Genomic DNA, 22338 nt, shown 5'->3' with positions numbered 1-22338 from the left:
CGAACTGGCTAGGCGCTTCGATGACGTCGGCATCGGCGACGACATCGACACCCTGTTACTCGTCTTCGATTCAGCCCGGGTTACTGGTGACAGGCGCATGTGGTTTAATTGCTAAATAGAAGAATGTTAGGAACTTTGGGTAGCAGTTACACAAATGATGACAATGACAAATGGAGTCAAGGTTGATGCTGATTACTGCGATACCCGATAAGAAAAAGGCACATGTTACCTGATTTACACAACCAGAAATTGATGTAGCCAAACAACCGAGATATTTGCGACTGTTCCGTTGCTGAACTGATGTTTAACAATGCAAGTTGTTTTATGTTTGAGGGACTGAATTAGACTGAGCTAGGATGAGACACTTCCAATATAAATGCGTTGGAATAAGGTCAAGCTGCATAGGCAGAGAGCCCAGAGGGATGCGGACTGAAAAAATGAAATGTCCAAGGTGAAGGTCAAATTGCCAAACAGCAAATACGCCGATATTCTTCCGGCATTTAAAATGTTCTGTCAAAGTGGTCTAAAATGTTACGGCTTTAAAACTACATCTTCAGAGCACATGGATTTTCGTTCACTTAATTTGAAAAATCGATGCCGACTACATTCGAACGAATTTTAACTTTGATATACAGGTACGGAATCTAGCAAATATGCAAAATGTGTATGCTATATGCGGCATATTACACAGCATGGCGTTGGAATGTGAGAGACCGATGCCAATTATCTTGAAAAATATTCTGTTCCAGTGGCTGACCGCCACGGATTTAAAATTATCACATAAAAAGGACCTTGAAAAAAGACCTTGAAAAGCCACTTTAAAAGACAGCTGCATTGGATTGGGCCAGATCATGCACATCAGCCTGTATCATCTGCTACTAAGATAAAACATTCACACCGTGAATGTAACCGAATGACGCAGAAATCGCCGTTATGACTCAAGTAATTCTAGTTTGATTTGCGCAAAGTTGGGACACGGTCAGCATAACAATAAATGTGAAAGACTTCAAAACATGTTCCCAAATAGAGCCGGAAACGAATTTTTCACCTCTGAAGCTTCACCAAAGTCCACCCGCTGCTGGAAATATTGGACATTAGTGGAATCTCAGCGGATGATACGCCTTTCGTAAGAGAAAACATCAATCTTTAAGCATCGATTTCGGAGATCTTACATGCTCTATTGTGGTTTTGCTTTTTAGACTGTTGTCGGAATGTTTGACTTGAGTCGTCACTGATCATGCATGATTAGCCGAAGCCATAGAGAGAGAAAATTGACTAGAGAGCGGCAATACGTGGACGTTAAAAAAACTGGGAGCGTGCTATGACGCTGACATTTTTGCAAGCTTTTCTCCTTCGTGAATTTGAATCTTCATGCGAATGAAAAGAAGGTAGGGTTACATTCTTAAAACCATTGCATTATGGAGGATACGACATTCAAAAGCTAGGCAAATGGCGGTGACCAGAGTGCCGATTTGCCGCAAAAACGGGCGTGGCTTTACCAAACTTATTATTACTTATTCTCACCGGCGCCCCGCACGTTGGGCAACGTGACTCCGGGATCCTCCGCTTGGCGGCGCTGCTGGCGGATGAGCTCAAGCACGGTCGGCCGCAGCTGCGAGGGGGCGGGGCCTCGTGCCGTCATATCCCGACCTCGACCGGACAGCCCCGGACCGGAGTTCCCTGCTGCCCGTCCAGCAGCCGGTGTCTTGGACCGGGATGGGGGCTGCTGCTTACTCCTGAAACCGCCGGCGTCATGTAGGCTACGCGGTGGCACTGAGCATTGAGGAGGGAGGCGCAGCTATATAACGTCTGCACGGGCCGGGCAAATCCATGGCCATCCACATGTTGTTTCGAGCGAGACCACAGGCAGAGTGAGTCAAACGTAAGCCATTTATCATGACATTTTTGTCTTATGCGCTACGCCTCAGCCAGGTCTGACTGCAACGCTTTCTAGAAGCAAATATCCTTCGGCCTTTGATTACATGTTTCCACCGGTGGCAGTGGCTGGCCATGGGATGCTTTTCTAGGGTTCTCGACCCACCTCGTCGTGCACACTTTCATAGAGCACCGACGACTGCACGGATAATATAAGCGCTAACGGGTCATGGCTCTACCGGCACTCAAGCCCTGGTCCCCAGGTGGGAGCGGAAGGTGCAAACTATTCGACCATTACACCCCGACCTGGTGGCAACGAAGCTTTGTTGTCAGGTGTCGGACCCTATTTCGTTCAGTTGGCCTCATAACGGCACATCACTAAAGGCGCCAGGCCTGTCAGAAGCATGACGGCGAACATAAGGCAGCGTTGAAAACGACCCATAATCACTGTCGCAGAGTGTGATCGTGTGCATTTGGTAGCACACCTGTACCTTGCAGAGCTATCAGCTGGCACTGCAACAATGCTGTCGGCCGACGGTATTCAATATATTGGTTTGACTACCCAGCTTAGTTGTGGCATTATGCTAATGATGACTAATCATCACTGTAATGTTTTTATTGCTTCGCTCATCCCACGCTGAAGAATGCGTCTTGTCGATGGATAACGAGTGGATAAGGTAGACCCCTACAAACACTTGGCATGTATGCGATCTGGCATGGGTGTGGACTGAGAGATGTTGGTAAAATATGCAACAAATGACATGCAATATTACTACTTCTACACTACACCTACGAATCAAATTAGCCCCATCATTATGGCTTCTGCGCTTATCTGTGCAAACTTAGCAAAACTAGGCGTAAGCTTTTAAAATCTCTTAGAATTAGCGACAAAAACTTGGAAATGGTAATCAAGCGGGTAACGAGTGACTGGGACTGATAAAAAGTAAACAGCGTTAAGTCCTTTGCACGTCCGGTAAAGTGCCGATGGTGAGTTGGCCTGGTGGGGTAGAGTCCTGCTCATAAATGCGCGTACGGAAAACAAAGTTCATCGCATGTTTTCTCTCGTCATTTTTTTTTTTGTGGTGACGCAGATACCTCAATGCTTTCTGTAACAAAAAACGTCCATGTCGTGTACCATCGGCGCTGGGTACGAGCTCTAGGACGGGTGCGTTGGGTGGCCAGACTGGTATGGAAAGGTCAGTTGTAACCAGCCGACGAAGGCCAGCCTAGCCCGCGGTGGACATGTCGTGGCACTGCACGACGCGCACACCCCTGCAGCGCTCTCCACAGAAAAGGCCGCGGCAAAATTACCAGATGCCTGATACAAGATGGGTAATGTCTTGAGGGTATACACAGCAAGCTCTACTTAAGGGGGCATTTTGAAGCGCAAAACCACCCATGCAAACCACTCGAAAAATGTTACTTGAAACAGAGTGCATGGGACTTTATATGGTTCGGGGTGCTTCCCAAGCAAAGCATGTTGCGTAAACCCGGAATGCGTCACCCAAATCGTGCCATTCAGCTCAACGGATAACTTGGCCTTAACCATTTCGCGAGAGAGGAGTGCAGCAGCGTGCCGCACACAGCGCGACACACTGCCGTCCCCATAATGATGCGACGCGGCCGCCCAAGGACGTGCCACATAATGATGCGACGCAGCCAGCCAATGGCGTGCCACATATTGATGCGACGCGGCCAGCCAAGGACGTGCCACATGATGATGCGACGCGGCCAGCCAAGGACGTGCCACATATTGATGCGACGCGGCCAGCCAATGGCGTGCCACAAATTGATGCGACGCGGCCAGCCAAGGACGTGCCACATAATGATGCGACGCGGCCAGCCAAGGACGTGCCACATAATGATGCGACGCGGCCAGCCAAGGACGTGCCACATAATGATGCGACGCGGCCAGCCAAGGACGTGCCACAAAATGATGCGACGCGGCCACCCAAGGACGTGCCACATAATGATAGGACGCGGGCAGCCAATGGCGTGCCACATGATGATTCGACGCGGTCATCCAAGGACGCGCCATACAGTGATGCGACGCGGCCAGCCAAGGACCTGCCACACAATGACGCGACACGGCCGTCCAAAGTGACGCGGTGATCCTAGCTGATCACCTTCCACTTGACCTTTTCATGCCAGTAAGGGCAAGCAATGCACCGTCTCTGGCACCCGCACTCAGCGCCGATGAATACCCAGTCCGCCATGGCTCCCCCCCCCCCCCCCCCCGGTCACGAAGGCGGCATTGTCAGATGGAACTCAGCAGAACCAAAACAGTCCTCACTTCACAAATTTACAATCAAAGCAGCCGTAACAGTTTGCTGTGTGCGGTACCTGCCAAGGCCGAGGATGCTCCACCCGGCCAGACCGTCCTTGACCCAGCTGTATGACGTCACTGGCACTGCGGCTGGCTGACCAATGGGCGGGATCGGGCCGCCGGCGCGCTGAGCCTGCCGTCTGACGGGCGTCCGCGGCTGGCGGGCCTGGGACCGGCGGCGGTGGGGTCAAACACCATCCACAGAGGACGCGGCGGCAGGGTCACACACCATCCACAGAGGACCAGCGGCGGCAGGGTCACACACCATCCACAGAGGACCGGCGGCGGCAGGGTCACACACCATCCACAGAGGACCAGCGGCGGCAGGGTCACACCATCCACGAGGACCGGCGGCGGCAGGGTCACACACCATCCACAGAGGACCAGCGGCGGCAGGGTCACACACCATCCACGAGGACCGGCGCAGGGTCACACCATCCACGGAGGACCGGCAGCGGTGGGGTCACACACCATTCAGGGAAATAGAGCGAAGACCACGCCTGTGACAATGAGAGATCATGTGGCGGGAGCGGAACACGGACGTTGTCATATCCCAACACATATTTTGCTTACGTAACACGTTATATAGATAGACGTAGATAGAAATATAGGAAGATAATCTTTCTGCAATGCTATGCACAGAACTTGAAATAAAAGGCAGCGAATGCAAACCATCCGCTACTCACTTTTCCTCGTTTTCTTTGCGGTTGGAAAGCTTGCTATCGATTTTCTTCTTAAAGAGCGAGATATTGCCGAGTTTTCGTCGATGCATAGTTGTTGAAAACTCCTAGACAGTGCGAGCAACTGTCAGAAAAAAATCAGGCGTTGACAATGTGTCTGCGTTTCAACCATTGCTATCAGCTTATTTCTACAGTGTTGTCTACCTGCAATAAGATGTCCCTGAACACAACCAAATTCTTGTTGAATCTAGGTTTATTTTGCAATTCAAACGTCGCATGTTGCGTGGGCGCATCCACTGGAACCTCCTTGATTCAACAATACCTGCTGTATTCTTCTGGTGATCTCGTCCATGTGTTTGTCGGCGAACTGGTCGTGTGTGAAGTATTCATGCTGGACGAGAACGGCACAGTCTGGCCGCTGGCAAGGGTCCATCTCTAAACAAGCCTGCAAACCAGCCAGAGATCACCTAGCATCAGAGTGGCCGGGGTTTATACCTAGACAGGGCTGCAAACCAGCTGGAGGTCACCGAGCCATCAGAAGGGTCGGGGGTCGTCTCTAGATAGATCTGCAGGCCAGCCAGAGGTCACGCAGCATCAGAAGGGCCGGGTTCATTTCTAGACAAGCCTACAGGTCAGCCAAGGTCACTGGATCATTAGACGCGTGCGTGACGGTGGCTCAAGGGAGGTAATCATCCCGGCTCAAGCTGGTCATGTTAGTGTTCAGATCAATACGGTCGAACGGCCACAGGCAGGGCTCTTCCGTCACTAATGTTGATATTGGGTCAGAACATATCACAGAGGTAAAGCCACATAGATCCAGCCCGGCGACGTTGAATTATTCCGACTCTGCAGTCACCTTATATTATTGATATGACGATGATGGACAACAGTTGACAATGCAGTTCCAAAGGAAACTGCTGGGTCTTTATTGACGATTTTAGATCGCTGAGCTGCGTTATTTGCATAAGCTCCGATTTTCTGGCAAACCAACTGAAAAATGTGCTCTACTGCGGTGGCCGCGTACTGTCCATTCGGTTGGTGGAGTCAACCCAGCTCGCCTGAGTGCGGCGGTCTTTTCGGATCGTACTGTCCTGCAGCAGCTACAAACAGCCGCATCTACCAGCTGCACAAAGCTGGGCATATTCATCATTTATCGCCGCCACGAGAATCGTAGCTGTGTTTTTGCCATGGAAGCCATCTTTGTGTGCATTTTTCCCAGGGTGTTGGCAGCGTGAGCAGCCACCAGCCGGAGCCGATAGAAATGATGTGCGTACATACGCGCATGTTGTGTGGGGATGCTCTCGTGTGTGCTCGTGTTTACTTGAAGGGACCTCAGTTATCATGCCTCACCGTGGTTACAACACGCCGCCTGACGCTTTTTCAGTCAGTCTGCCAAGACCGACGCCACTTTAAGCGTTTTAGTCATTTTATGAAGCACGCTTGAACCCCTCTTTGACAACCTGTTGACGAAAACATTATTGTTTTGACAAAACAAAATCCCGGAACGTCGAGAAAAAGCCGCGGCTGCAAACTAGCAATGATCTTTTCGTCGATTAAAATCGCCGTTACCAGACGAGATACGACAGCTAGCTATCACCGACCGAGTGGATAATGGACGGCCGCATCTTAACTTTCGCATGCTCTGGTCATATGACTAGATGGAGACCAACACCTCTCATAATGCTCGTGCTCATAACGCTCTCCCTCATAAATATTCCATAACATTTATTGCTGCCAGGCGCTTGCAGTTTACGGCGTGATATTTCTCCGGAGTTTTCTTCGCCGTGGCCACTATGGGCAATTAGCGAGCGATCATCATGCATTAGTAGTATTGGTATCGTGGCGCATTTTTAATGTCAAGCCGTTATGGTATAGTAATTCCGAGTCCCATTACTGAAATGGAAAAATTCCGTTATTTTGCAATGGAAGGCACCACGTACCAATCACCACATGAAACTTGCTATATGCACCATAACGCTCTCTGCATTATAAAATGATAATAAAAGGGGGAATAAATCGCTGTACGGCCTATTTCTCAACCCATAAAAGTCTCAATTTCTCTCACTATGACAAATTAAACTTGCTATATGAGCCACAAGGCCCTCCTCATTATAGAATGATAACAAAAAGGGAAATACATTGTTGCAAGGCCTACTCATCAACTCATGCACGTCTCCATTACTCTCACTACATTGAGTTAAACCACATTTTCCTAGTCAAGACGGGACCCGATCGGGCGTTGCCGTGTCAGATGCAAAAACACCGCCTGCTGTTGATGCACTCTCCGGTCTTCAACGTGATTGGTGGCGAACAGTCAATGCGGGCAGAGGAGGCAGCGCAAACGAACCATTGAGCGTGATTGATAGTTTTTGCTGCTGCTTCTGGAAGCAGGTGAAAGGGGGGGGGGGGTTCACTAGCTAACTTTGGGAAGCTTAGGTATTTTGACATTTTGTTTGCAGCCTCCTTGAACACATTTTTAACGAGGTTATGTTAGCTACCATGCCTGCTGTTGCCTTTTGACAGCGAAATAGCCTGTTGATCATCCCTTCCCGATAAGTTTCAGACTGGACCTCAGGGAAGGTGAGGTCGGAAGTGGATTCTGATAAAAATAAAAACAATGAACTGATGCGATGCAATGGAGCGAATGACAAGTTTATTCCGCTCTATTCGAATTCTGTGAATCGGAGTCCCCAGCCACAGTGAGCTACTTCTGTACCGGTGAGTACCGAATTACCGATAGCCGTTCACCGCAGCTCGACACACTCTCTCCAAACGTTCACCGCAGTATTATCGGACATGTACCGGACTATGATCAAACCTTCCCAGGACGCCCAACAGACTATCATCGGACGCCCAACAGACTATCATCGGACGCCCAACAGACTATCATCGGACGCCCAGCAGACTATCATCGGACGCCCCCAACAGACTATCATTGGACGCCCAACAGACTACCATCGGACGCCAACAGACTACCGTCGGACGCCCACAGACTATCATCGGACGCCCAACAGACTACCATCGGACGCCCAACAGACTACCGTCGGACGCCCAACAGGCTATCATCGGACGCCCAACAGACTACCATCGGACGCCCAACAGACTACCGTCGGACGCCCAACAGACTATCATCGGACGACGCCCAACAGACTACCATCGGACGCCCAACGGACTATCGTCAGACGTTCACCAGACTGCCGTCGGACGCCCAACAGGCTATCGTCGGACGTTCATCAGACTATCATCGGACGTTCACCAGACTGCCGTCGGACGCCCAACAGACTATCGTCGGACGCCCAACGGACTATCGTCAGACGTTCACCAGACTGCCGTCGGACGCCCAACAGGCTATCGTCGGACGTTCATCAGACTATCATCGGACGTTCACCAGACTGCCGTCGGACGCCCAACAGACTATCGTCGGACGCCCAACAGACTACCGTCGGACGCCCAACAGACTACCATCGGACGCCCAACGGACTATCGTCAGACGTTCACCAGACTGCCGTCGGACGCCCAACAGGCTATCGTCGGACGTTCATCAGACTATCATCGGACGTTCACCAGACTGCCGTCGGACGCCCAACAAACTACCATTGGACGTCCATCAGACCATGATCGGACGTTCACTAGACTGCCGACGGGTGTTCCGTAGCTGCTCTCACCTGCAGCAGCTGCAGCTGATGTGGCGGCCAGTTCGGGAACTTGTTGGCGAACAGGGGCCGGCCGGCTCCCCTCAGCCGCAGGCCGTGAGCGGCAGCTCTGTAGCCGGCTCGAGCCACGTGGGCTGGACACAGCGGCCCTGCGTACAGTCACGGCCAACGTGAACAGAGCCTGCTGAGAGGTGGTGAACAGAGTGCTGGGGCAGGGGAGGTGGACAGGGCCTGGGGGTTGGGAAAGGGAGGTGAACATGGCCTAGGGGTTGGGAAGGGAGGTGAACAGGGCCTGGGGACTTTGACATGGGAGGTGAACAGGGCCAGGGGGGCTGGGGAGGGGAGGTGAACAGGGCCTGGAAACTGGCGCAGGAGAGGTGAACAGGGTCCTAGGGACGAGCGCAGGGGGTGTAAAAATGGCTTGGGACGGACACGGAACAGGGCGTGAACAGGACCCGGGAACTGGTGGTGGTTCGTGCACAAGACATGGAAAGAGGCCCAGGGAAAGTGAGCAGAGCAGGAGTACGAGTGCACAGCGAGTGCTTCCGCCAATAGTACGAGCATACAGCACGTGCTTCGGGCACGAGTGAGAGTACGCGGCACGCCGTACTTTGGACACGGGTGCGAAAAGTTCAGGGGCGTAAACAATGCACAGAAACAGATATGATGACTCGGATATAAGGACGCTGGCCATAAGCATAATTGCTAAACGAAATACGCCGTGGACAAGAACGAACACTGAGGGCGATATATCGGTATGCGTAAGACGTTTTTGGCTCATTCTCAACTTTGGGTCTGTCATTTATGGGGACGGGCTTTTACGGATATGTTCCCCCGCATTTCACAGGACCTGCTACTGACCCACGTAACACAGAAAATAAATCATGGACGGTTGGTTAGACACGCTCTGGCTGGTTATGCTGCCCTGATTCATTCCGGGACTTAACTTTCGCAATGTGGGAGCCGGAGATATTAGGTCGTGGCGCTTAATATGTGCCACGACTTAAGCGGCACATTTTAAGCGGCTCACATAAATCGTTGCATGGCGCCGATGGCATGTCCAGGGACATCCGGCCGCATTCCAAGGCACCAACAGGTGTCAGAGCCGCACGCCGCCGCCGCCGCCCCCGCGGGGCGGGCACCGTTTGCCGGACCCGCAGTGCGCCAGTGTGATGCGGCGCAGTCCAAGCCCTTTTGTTTCTGACTAATCACGCCTCATCGCAGTTCTCGATGCCGTATGCGCAGGTGGCAGGCAGCTGGGGCCACGGCCACATCAACAGCGCACGCTGGCGTGGCGAAAAGACGGGCCTCCCAAAGTCGCTCGGAGCGGCCCAGGCAATCATTGCCTACCGTTCCCAAATCACCGGCGATCCGTTTTCGGAAACAAGTCAGCTGGCGAGCAGTACGGCCGAAGCAGCCGCTTCGCAGCCGCCTCCGCTGGGCCCGCCGCTTCGTAGCTACATGTGCTGAATGAAGCCCGTCGCGGCGCGCGGGGCGCCAGTGTGCGAGGACCCGTGAAATGCGGGCGCGAAGTGACGCGCCGCGGCGACGGCGCCGGCCGGCCGCCAGAGCGGAAAATGGCGGGTCCCGGTGCGGCCCGACCCGACGAGGCGTGACGGCCGCCGGGCCCGACCAGCGGCGCGCCAGTCCAGCCAGTCAATACACAGCGGCACAGGGCGGTGGCGATCACGCGCGCCGGGCTCTGTACCGGCCCGCCGGGCTCTGTACCAGCCCGCCGGGCTCTGTACCGGCCCGCCGGGCTCTGTACCGGCCCGCCGGGCTCTGTACCGGCCCGCCGGGCTCTGTACCAGCCCGCCGGGCTATGTACCGGCCCGCCGGGCCCTGGACGGGTCCGCCGGCTCTGCACCGGCCCGTCCCCCCGGGCTCTGGACGGGTCCGCCGGGCTCTGTACCGTCCCGCTAGCTAGATGATCAGTGCCCGAGACAAGCCCACGTGGCTAGATCACCAGCGCCAGACAAGCCCAGGCAGCCAGATAATTAAAGCCAGAGGCAAGCCTAGGCAGCTAGATCATCAGTGTCAGAGACAAGCCTAGATGGCTAGATCACCAGTGCCAGAGACAGGCCCAGGTGGCTAGACCACCAGTTGCCAGAGACAAACCTAGATGCTAGTCACCAGTGGCCAGAGACAGCTCAGGTGGCTAGATCATTAGCACCAGAGACAAGCCAGGCAGCTGATCATCACCAGAGACAAGCCCACATGGCTAGATCATTAGCGCCAGAGACAAGCCCAGGCAGCTAGATCATCAGTGTCAGAGACAAGCCCAGATGCAACAAAACGGGGTGGTGGGCGTTTGGCCCAATAACTGGGTGTGTATTTGCCTATCTAGGTTTATCCGTGTTTCAATTAAAGCAGGCTTATGCATTATTCACGCCGAAAAAACATTTCATCTTTTTGTGTTAGTCGGTGCCCGGGTAGGGAAGGAAGGACGAAAGGACAGCGGAACTACATATATGTATAGGTGACTTCACTTCGCCAGATGTGGTTTTGTCTCCTCCCCTATAACTCCTTGGGCATAACTCTGGTGCATGCATTTAACAAATGCGCTCCGTGTTACAGTGCTCCGTTCCGATTAAATAACATCCTCAGTTTCCTGTGTTACTCCTGTGTACCTAAAATGCATCTCCGGATATATCTTTGATAAAACTGATTCGCTATGAAATGCATCATTGCACATATGGAAAACGATCATTTATTGGTGCGTTAGAATGCCTAAATTCCTAAAAACGGTTTCATCAGAAACGACACATTTGCACTAACCAGATACGTTTACGATTTTTCAGCTGACAAAAATAATCATAAAGATGTAAACACGCGTATAGTGCCTACGGAGCTACGTTACCTCCAGGCACAGCAGTCCATTTCCACGGTACCAATTAATGCAAAAAAAAAAATACCTCAGGAATAAAAACGTTTCGCTCCCCTTCAATTCACATGCGATGTTGATCCGTTCCACGTTATGAACAATTCATCGTCAGCTGCGGAGAATGGGATCTGTGACTTTTAAGATCTAAGGAAGAGACAATCCCCCCCCCCCGCCCAGTGTACATTACCGCAACCCACATCACCCATTGCATGTGGTCAAACGGATAGTTCAGCATCTGGAGCGTGGACAATCGCCTGTTAAAGCAAGCAAATGCGCACCGACGTCATGCAAAGCACGTTATTAAGAACTGATTTGTATTTTGCCACGTCTGTGGTGACCACAAACAACCCGATGCGATAGTAACTATCTGACAAACTGAAGTTATTTGCCATAGGCTACAGATACTTACGAATACGATCTGTGAAAATTTGTTTTCGCGGCGACAATTACGACAAACCCGGTAGGTTACACTGCAGCAAACGCTCAAATTCTCAGCACTGAAGTATCGAAAGTTTGCCGAGCGCCTTCATAACGGCGTTAGTCTCCAATACATAACGCCACAGATCAATGACTAAAACGAATTGCTGCACCATGTGAATGGCGTAGGCTCCTTTCTTCAATAGAAATAAGCTACTACGGACAATTCTATTGCTTACCGATAGAGCAATTTTGCGTCCCATTTGGCTAAATATAGTTGTGCGGTTGGACATAAACAACACCTGCACAATCAAAATAAGCCTTTCGGATAGGGACGATGACACGCTCAACCCACAAACAAAGGTAACACGCTACTCTAATTTGACTTTCAAATACAACTCCTGAACTTTAAAAGACAAGTTTTAGACGAGAACTTTGGGTCTCGTTTCAGCGATGAAACGAGAGCGATGATCTCGATCGAGAAAGCGATGATCTTGATCAGCGATGAACGTTTATGTACAGGTAAGTGCTTGACTTGTATGCTCCTTGTGCTCTCACAGGACGATTACTTGATTTTTTTGAATTTATTAGACAAATTGAATCGATTGATTCATGCTCCTTGTGCTTTTACAGACTGTGCTGATTGAAAAATATAAAAAAACGTATGTTTTCAATCTGTAAATGTTTTGCTGCGTCATAGAAGAACATGCTTCTGAAAAATGTGACAATAACGCTCGCACAGCTGCATAGACTAACCTATCATAGCACTGCACAGACTACAGTTTGTGTTGTCAATGTAGCATTCGCAATGATGTCATCGATGGACGACAAAAGAACCACTGATAACCTGCCAGTGCAACGAAGGGAAAACACACAATGCACGAGCTCACTTTCGTTGATTGCATGGAAGAAATCATCGGCAAAAAGCCGCACTCGTCCGCTCACTGCATGAGTCACGGCGCGCTGCCGCAGCCGTGTTTTAGTCGAGCTCACAATGACAGTGAATCTGCTCTTTCCGGGAAAGAACTCGGTATCTGTTCAATAAGACCTCGGTATGCCACCCAGAACAATATGTATTTATGAACAATAACGTACTTGCCGCGGCCAAACAGCGCGAAATGGGGTCAATCACAATGTTTTCCGCGATCAAGTAAGTGGCGTGACGGTCTGGTGTGCCGCAGGGGCTTCTGGTACGTTTTTTCGTGAGAGTTTGAGCACCATGCCAGCTGACACCCGGCCTTTGTGTTCCGCACACAGGGCACCAGTAGGCTGACATGCCAGACGAGCAGCGGACCCGACCGCCGAAACCGATATCCCCAGGTCGGCAGGCCGGGGTGCAGAGCCAGGGCGTCCCAATCCCACAATCCCACAACTACACAACGCAAGGCGCAGGATTGGGTTGAAACTCCATGAAGTGTAGCTTGAGGAAACGATATTGGGTGGTGGAGACCATTACCCTGGTATTTTTCTGAAATGGCAAGGAATTGAAAGGTGCCAAGAAACGATTTTTTAGTTAATTTACTAAAAAGAGGCCCAGACGTCGGTGGCTGTTTGAGAACTAGCCCATCAAGGTCCGATCATCCCCTCCCCCTCCCCTCCCGCGAGTGCGGGCGAGCCTCGCCGACAATCGGCACTCGCGGCGCGGAAGAGCTGCCGTCGAATGGAGGCCACCATTCACCGAACTACGTCTACTTATGGCGATATTCTTAGAAAAGGGTTTGCCTTTGTGCGGCCAGTTCACCCAGTTTGACATTAAACAACCACCTGTCATGCGATTGCCCACCGCCCGCAAGCTGGCAGTGCCGTTCACAGAAGGACACGAGGGGACGAAAACCGACCAGCGCCGGGTACATTCCATACATACTCGCACGTGACTTCAGAGGCTTTCGTGGTTTTCCGGCAAAGATCACTCGTTATCAGACTGAGCTGGGTCAGACAGCCATGGCAATGTTCGGTGTCGATCTTGTTTCGATCATGTGTTTCCCTCCTTTTCTGACAGACTCTTCAGAATGCGTTTTGACATCTCAGCCCTACACGTCGACTGTAGCAGAAAAACTGAAATACAGCTGACTGAAAGTCTCCAACCCATCACCTGGCAGCCGTTGGTCAAACATGCTAACCCCTTCCCCTGAGGCTACGACGTCACTTTAGTTGACGTCTATGCGTTTACCACGGCCGCCTAGCGTAGCCAGGCGACACCCGAATCGCATGTGAGCTGGTAGTTGTACGACCGCATAAGTACCGGTGATCTGAAGAATGTGATGTAGCTGATCGACGTCACTGTCGCCGGGAAACAGGGGCTCTCCCGTCACCATCTCCGCGAACAGACATCCGGCTGCCCAGACATCCACCTCCCTGCCGGCAGACAAGTCAGCGTCAACAGACACCCAGACATCCACCTCCCTGCCGTCAGACGGGTCAGCGTCGACAGACACCCAGACATCCACCTCCCTGCCGGCAGACAGGTCAGCGTCAGCAGACACCCAGACATCTGGTCGCCCAGACATCCGCCTCCCTGGCAGCAGACACCCGGGCATTTATTCCCTTGGCTACAGACTGATCACTGTCGATGGATGCAAATCCACAAACGATCTTAACACCGCACTCACAATTGGTGCTTGCTTCAATATACATCAATAATTGTCGCCTGATGAGCAGCTTGGCCAGTCTCAGTCCTGGTTCGGGACTGCCTTCCGGGAATAACTTACATATAGTGACATGCCCATTTGGATAATCATGAAATCAGAACGGGTGCTAATGGCATGGTTACGCGTTTAGCCGCGTCTCTCAAATAAGTTGAACCACGCGAATCCCGTAGAAAGCCCTTCCCCGTGGACAGCAATACTTTACGATTTGGGTCAATATTTGCAGTCCCCGTTACATTTCCACTGAATGCGCTTTGTCCTCGTCAGCTTCTGTTGATATGTCGGTGTCCAAGGAAGCGAATACGAATCGATAAATCCACTCTGTTTGGCGGCGCCAGCTGTCAGTGTAGTTGATTCAGAGGTCTCAAACGCATTCTGCGCCGCACTGCACCGCAGGGGCTCATTACTCCATCTTTCCTTCACATGTTTGTGATGACGTCAAGGCAGATTTTTGACCATTGCTATCAGAAGCCTCCAACAAAGAGCAAGTAGGACGTGATGCAAGCGCGTGTGAACACGCACCATATGCAGCGCAAGCAAGGTTCGTTCCATGCGCCGATCAGTCCAAGGCATTATGGGTGCGGTCAGTCTGAGTAAACTGCTGGTGGCGTGGTTAACTTTTGTCTATTTCGAGTAAATTTTCAGTTACTGGTGGTGCGCTTGCCCTTCAATATGTGCGAAACACAGACGTATCGAGTTAAAACATACATTTGGACGCGCGGATAACAGGCCATAACCCCAAATTGTGCACGTAGTGGTGCACAGGGGAACGGCAACCAGGCGAGAATTAATTTATATTTGCTAGTGAAAGTACAGACCCTTGTTACATTCTGATTACATACTTGCCATATGTGGTGTCGCCGACCAGGAGCTCGGGAGCGCGATACCATCTAGTGGCGACATAGTCAGTGCAGCTTTCGCCCGGACCCGCCAGGGGCCTGGCGAACCCAAAGTCGCACAATTTGACAACGCCGCTCCCGGAAACTAGGACATTTTCAGGCTTGATGTCTCTATGAATGACCTGCGGGAAACAAAAGCCAGAAGTTAAAAGATAGCAGTTGAAAAGGACAGAAGAAACGTAAATCGAGAAGTGTGAATATAACCAAACGACAAAACTGACATGTCTTAAGCACGCTTGCTGCATTCCGGGCTACTGGACCGCAAAAATTTGACCCCGGTTTCGTTTGGTATAAAAATTACCTTGGACAACCATTACAAACATTCTGTTACGCGCAGCACACGGAATTGCTAGCGACAAGCCACTCCAAACGACCATCCCAACAGCATGTAATTTAGTACGAGTGAGGTCGCAGATAAAGTGAGTTTAACATGAGCTATCAGATATTTTGTATCTTCAGCTGTTCCAGCTCCGCCCAGCCCCCTGGCCAGCCACGCTTTTGAAAGGCTTGAACTTTGCAACGGGTGAGAGTACCACCATGCAAGAAAAGGCTAATATCGCTCTATTTAGGATCGTCCTCGAATACAACAAGCTGTGGGATCCGAACCGAAAGACTAAACCGACACAGATCGCCCCACGAAACTTTAGCAACACTCAGACAAATTTGCTACCACTCACATTTATCCAAGACGTTGAAATTTTTGCACCACTTTGAATAATATTGCTTAGAATAACATGATCTAGAATATGATCTATCAATATTGTTTAGAGTCATATGGTCTCACCGGTCTAAGCCAATTCCAAAGCTAACCATTTTTCAAACAATGTTTTGTTTGTCTGTGCGTGAGAGATAAACGCAAGTGCACTTCCACATACTACACACAGTCACAAGCAAGGGAAATATTATAATGCACTGCCAACCCCCGCAGTATGGACACCCGAGGGTGTCCATGCGGCTTCATCTGCTTATGTTTTGATACCCCCCGGTCATACCGTTTTAATGCCACAGCTGTTTGTCTCACCCATATGATAGCAACTCACCTCTGCAATTCGGTCATCCTATCGCTGCTCCCACATTGCAGACGACGTCTTATTAGCCTTTTACGTTATCTAGTCATCCAAAAATAGCGCAAAACAGGGGAGGGCGCTGAGTAAGGCGTCATGCCGCGGCACCTCGTACGAGTAAAAGTCGTGTCGCTTGCGAATCATGATTACCGATGAGAATGCTATATGTAATTCCCCTCGAGCAAATAAATGGTTGACAGGCAACGCATATGCATTGCCGATATATATATATATATATATATACATATATATATATATACATATATATATATATATATATATATATATATATATATATGTATGTATGCATCTAGGATAACTCTAGGGGATAATTGAGCGACCCGACCATGCACCAGTCTTTTGCAGAAGGCCATACTACTGATGCACTGATTGTGGTGTGAGACCAGACCACCCACACCCTGCCGGTGACGGAGAACAGACACACCCTGTCCGTGACAGAAGATTTAGATTACTCAGAGAGAGTAATCTAAATCACTTACTTACTTACTTACTTAGTACTTACTTAGTACTTACTTACTAAATCACTTACAGAGAAGGATTACTCACGCCCTGTCCGTGACAGCAGAGTGGATTACTCACGCCCTGTCCGTGACAGAAGACCGGATTACTCACGCCCTGTCCGTGACAGAAGACCGGACTACTCATGCCTTGTCCGTGACAGAAGACCAGATTACTCACGCCCTGTCCGGACAGAAGACCGGATTACTCACGCCCTATCCGTAACAGAAGACTAGATTACTCACGCCCTGTCCATGACAGAAGACCAGATTACTCACGCCCTGTCCGTGACAGAAGACCGGATTACTCACGCCCTGTCCGTGACAGAAGACCGGATTACTCACGCCCTGTCCGTGACAGAAGACCGGATTACTCACGCCCTGTCCGTGACAGAAGAGCAGAGCCCGCAGCACCTGCAGCATGTAGCTGCGCACGCTAGCCTCCTCCAGGCCGCCGACCTCCCGCGCCTCCAGGAGGTGCAGTACCGTGTTCTCCACAAATTCGAACACCAGGCAGAGCCTCCGCTTCCGCCGGAACACCTCCAGCAGGTTGACCAGGTTCTCATGACGCAGGCGCTGCAAGCAGAGCCGGGCTACAGCGGCCTGTGACCAGCGGTCTGTGACCAGCGGCCTGTGACCCGTGATGTTTAACTTTTGACCTGTGACCTACGGTCTGTGACCGGTGATCCTTAACCTTGAACCTGTGACCTATGACCTACGGCCTGTGGCCCGTGGTCTTCGACTTTTGACCTGTGACCTATGACCTGTGACATGCGGTCCTTAACCTTTGGCCCTTAACCTGCGACCTACGGCCCGTGACGCATGGCCTGTGTCATATGACCTGTAGCCTATAACCTTTGATGTGACTTGTAACCTGTGACCTGTGGCCAACGACCTGTGGCATGCGGCCTGCAGCTTGTGACCTGTGACGTGCCTCCCGTCTTCAGTGAAAAGGGACTTGTCCCAGTATGTATGGATGCGAGTTTGGTTGCATTAATTAACTACACCACAAAAACCGTTTTCGTGACACAGATTCTGCAATCCCACGACACGCTACGATATCGGCCTGGTGCATTCAAAACGGTACTGCGACCAGCAGCGATAACCCGTCGTGCTGAACGTTTGTTGTCATGTAGCCACTGGAAGCGGAATGATGAAATATAGCACGACACGCTGACAACGCCAGTCCTCTTAAACATTTACACGAACATTCTAGATAAGAAGGGCATGTATCATTCACAAAGAGACATTGTTATAACCTGACTTATCAATTATAATGCGATGCATTCCACCTTCGGTACAGTCAATCCACAAACAGCTGCTTTCCTGATGTGGTTCGCATCCTCCACCCACCTTCAGCATGCGTATCTCGCGCATGGCCACCTTCCTGACGTGCGGATCGTCCTCCTCGCCCTCGAGGAAGCGTTTGATGGCCACCAGCCTGCCCGACTCGCGGTGGCGACACTTCAGCACCACCCCGTACGAGCCTTCGCCCACAATGCCCAGCTGGTCGTACTTGTCCATCGCTGCTGTTGATTTGCCGCTGTTGCTGGCGAGCTCCTGTGGGGTAGGGGAGGGGGTAGTAATGGTATGCTGCGCTAAAGCCTAGCGCAGTGTCACGCTGTAAACATGATTAAGGCATGATCTCAAGCCTGAAGCCTCATGCACACCGGCTCCGTAACGGATACCGACCGCCGCAAGTAAAAAATCTCGAGACAAATGTCTGCACAAAAGTCTCCAAGTGAAGTTAAAATCTGGCAGCCTCCGGATCATCGGGCCGCTTCCGTAACGGCTCCTCAAGGCTACGGAGCGAGCTGAAAATTCCTAACTATCGATTACTATATTGATTGCTAACCATTGAGTTCAAATGGCTTCGTCGTGGCTTTGAAAGTGTCAAGGCAGCGAAATCTGTGCTTTGTTATGTAACTATGGACGGGGAAGGTTTGCTGCTCCTGGGGTATTTGGGAAGCGGAGGAGGAAAGCAGCGGGAGAAGAACATGGGTGCGAGAGCCATTGTTACGTCTTGTCCCGCGGTTTTCCTCCTCCGCTTCCAAATACATCTGGACAAGCTAACCTCCCTCGTTCATAGATCACACAAAACAGCCAACAGGTTTTATTTTCCTCGCACGTCGAAAGCCACGACACAACAACATGGTATCATGTACCGCATGGCAACATGGCAATCTCCATGCGGTCTCCCCACAAAGCATTGCCTATTTGGCTAGGCTTTGGCTAAGACCAGACACACTTCAGGCTTAACTTGATTGGATAAAAAATAACAGTACGGAAATAACAAAGCCAGCAAAATTGGAAGAGGTAATGTGAAAGTCACGAGCTAACTGAATGCTGCTCGTTCAGCCTGCAGTGCTCTGACTAAACAGAACACTAATCTGAACGGTGTTCGCCGCGTTTCTGCTCCTTGCCCTTAACCAGAACACGAGCGATGGAATCGTGGCAGAAATGACAGTGGTTCTGCTCCTTCACGTACGCGCGTTTGAACTTGGAATGCGCGCCGTGAGTATGGCGTGTCTGCGGCGTACGATGCGCGTTCCGGCATGAACTTCACAGTTCGCGCCCTATCCGCACTGCCACGGGGGCACCGAGGGGCCATCAACGCTTCTGCGCATGCCAATTTTAGCTTCCTCGCTTCATTGCGGACACGCTCATTCTGCAGGCGTTGCGAATTCGTCACGGACTGGGTGTTGACCGGGCTTAAGTGAAATGGTCATGACAGTCAAAGTCTATGTTTTCCGAACCACCTGGTAATTTCGCAAGCGCGCTCGTTCTCATGTGGATGTCCTGAGCGGCATGGTTCCTAAGCGCGAGGACCGAAATTGACGCCTCGAAGATAACGTCTCACCATTGACCAAGAAAACGTAGTCTTAGTTCCCCGTTCCACAAGACTAGATTATTTCCCCCGTCGTGCTGTTACAGTGGTATCAGATCTTGATCAATCTTCCACCACGGTCTGCGTTGTAACGACGTTAGCATGTGCATGCATGCGTCGATTAATAGTGAAGCATCCTAATTAACAGTTTTCATCGCAACAAAAGAAGTTATCGTAAACCGAGGCGCCAAAAGTCATGGGCTCATTTTCTACTACGGCATCAGGCAACCTAGTTAACAAAACATTTGGTTCGATTCGATAAAGGCTTAACGTTGGCCCTTCAAGGTTTACTTGAAAGGGCATCCATACCAAACGTCACGCAGGCTTCTCCGTACACACAACTGATATAATCATACCGAGATTAACTGTGCAAAGTTCAGTTCACTATATTCGCCGCAGGCTCAATCCCAGGTTTGCTGTGCACAGCAGTATTCCCTTTAAAAAACAACGTACACTTTTTTAAATGGATCCGCGCGGTCACGAAATTAATCACTGCGCACAAAAGCACTAAGTGACGTACTGGACACTGCGCGATCTTCTAGCAAAAGAAACACTTATGAACCAGGGGCACAGCAGGCATCGGCTAGCAGAGTGGGGGACACTTGGCAGGGTGAGATTCATGGGGCATGGCAGGGTGAGATTCATGGGGCATGGCGGGGGGCACTGAACGCGACGGCACTCACTGGGTCCAGCAGTGCACTTAGCAGATAACCAGTACGCACATGCTTCAAAAATAAGCTGCTGGATGACAGTCTGGGTTCGCTGGATACCTTCCAGCTCAGGGGAACGTTCTACATTTGAAGATCTTGAAGCAAGCATCACATGTGGTAAAATAAGCTCATTTATAACTATTGGTATACTTTTAAAACATAAACGCTGCTCTAAACTATGCTCCTCAATACGTTATTGCTTGATTGCGCTATCGTACCTTGCTCAACATCGATCGAAGGCCAATTGGCGGCCGTTATATCTGGAAACGCGCTCACAAACGCCGGATATGAGCGACACGACAATCATGCTTTTTCTTTGCCTTGGTCGCCACGTGGTCAGTAGAATGACAATATCTGAATGACATTATTGTGGGGTAATGGATACCTAGGTGACCTTAAAATAGTCTACCCGAAATAGTCTGCACTTCTTCGCAGACGTGATGCAAAAAATCTGAAAAGGGTTTGGTTGTAAGAAGGACAGGGTTGTGAACGGGACCGAATTATATTCAAGATGGCTATTTCAGTTCAAAGCCCCATACAAATGTGGAACACTCCCTCCAGCTGCGTGCAAATACACTGACAAGGAATTGATACAGACTGCAGGGTTCGCTGCACACAACAAGTCCTACTGGACACAGCACTGGATGCAACAGGTTTCGTTGAAGATCACACATGTCCCATGCGCCTCATACGTCACCGGATACGAAGTGCGCTCCACCTGCCACGCGGCACACACCCTCGGCACGCGCCGTCGGCTCTGCCGGACCGCTCGCACTAGCTGCGGGCCGACTTTTCGACCGTGCCCTCCCTCCTTCCCCCTGCACCGACGTGTCGCCATTGATCGGGAGCAGCAGGTGCGCCGGCATTAGACGTCTGCACGACACCCGGTCATCAGGTCATGGCTGACACGTCCCTGGGTCAAGGTCGCACGTAGCAGGTCAAGGTGATACTCGATAGGTCAAGGTCGCACGCCGTGGATCAAGGCCACGCGCATTGGGGTTAAGTCATGTGCCGTGGTTCGAAGTCATAATCGGTGGGGCAAGGCTGCACACGGTGGGTCAAGGTCAGGTGCTGTTGGTCAAGCCCATTTGCGGGGGTCAAGTCGGCATACGGTGGGTTAAACGGATGAAAACGGTGAAGTCACGGTTATTGACGTTTGATCACACGCACTTTGAACCTGCCATCGCGTACATCCCCAACTTGCATTGGCAAGGCCAGAACTCGGAGGGGAATTCAATGCTCCCGGGTATCACACGAGGGTGCACTGCAGACAAGAACTTACGCCATCTTTATGTGTGCAGAAGGGAAGCTGATGCGGTCTACGACTGACGAAAATTATTACACCTATTCTGAACACCCATGCCAGGGTTTCTTACGTAATACCGAATCACGCCAGAAAACCTATCAGTGTGTGTATACGTCCAGTGCCTGTCTAAACACTGTTCAGCATACTTGTTCATTGACCATGGCGGACTAACTGCATAGCAGGATCATGGATCCACGTTGATTTTTTGTGTACATGATATCCGTAAAGGGAACTTCTTTACAACGGACGTTCCTGTGTACTATATGCGCAGGCGAATTCAATAATATGGGACATGATGTTTTCTCATGTTCTATAGAACAATAAAACAACAATACACTGTGAGTCATCACTTCTAGTTATGCAGCCTCAACGATTCCAACGTGCCAATCCGCTGTCCGTATCTCTCAGGTGATTTTTGATTGCATTGCCGGCAGACGCCACTGACTAGGTAGGATACACCTATGCGCCCCGGGT

General features: G+C 50.9%; 1 protein-coding gene across 1 annotated transcript in view; it reads right to left on the bottom strand.

The window, feature by feature from the left end:
- The window catches only part of LOC119104408 (cyclin-dependent kinase-like 1), a 23325-nt gene extending 2022 nt beyond the window's left edge, over positions 1-21303 (bottom strand). Inside the window, exons 1-9 of the mRNA XM_037228106.1 lie at positions 21256-21303; positions 18315-18521; positions 17340-17537; positions 15323-15501; positions 14078-14190; positions 8547-8668; positions 5204-5326; positions 2042-2074; positions 1525-1612 (exon numbers count right to left, since the gene is read on the bottom strand). Of these exons, the coding sequence (XP_037084001.1) occupies positions 1525-1612; positions 2042-2074; positions 5204-5326; positions 8547-8668; positions 14078-14190; positions 15323-15501; positions 17340-17537; positions 18315-18485 (1027 nt within the window). The 5' untranslated portion in view covers positions 18486-18521; positions 21256-21303. The remainder of the gene's footprint in view (positions 1-1524; positions 1613-2041; positions 2075-5203; positions 5327-8546; positions 8669-14077; positions 14191-15322; positions 15502-17339; positions 17538-18314; positions 18522-21255) is intronic.
- Positions 21304-22338: the final 1035 nt, after the last annotated feature.

Source organism: Pollicipes pollicipes, unplaced genomic scaffold (assembly GCF_011947565.3).
Source record: "Pollicipes pollicipes isolate AB1234 unplaced genomic scaffold, Ppol_2.1 Scaffold_6052;HRSCAF=7182_pilon_pilon_pilon, whole genome shotgun sequence".
Taxonomy (NCBI): domain Eukaryota; kingdom Metazoa; phylum Arthropoda; class Thecostraca; order Pollicipedomorpha; family Pollicipedidae; genus Pollicipes; species Pollicipes pollicipes.
This window is presented reverse-complemented; position numbering and strand designations above follow the sequence as displayed.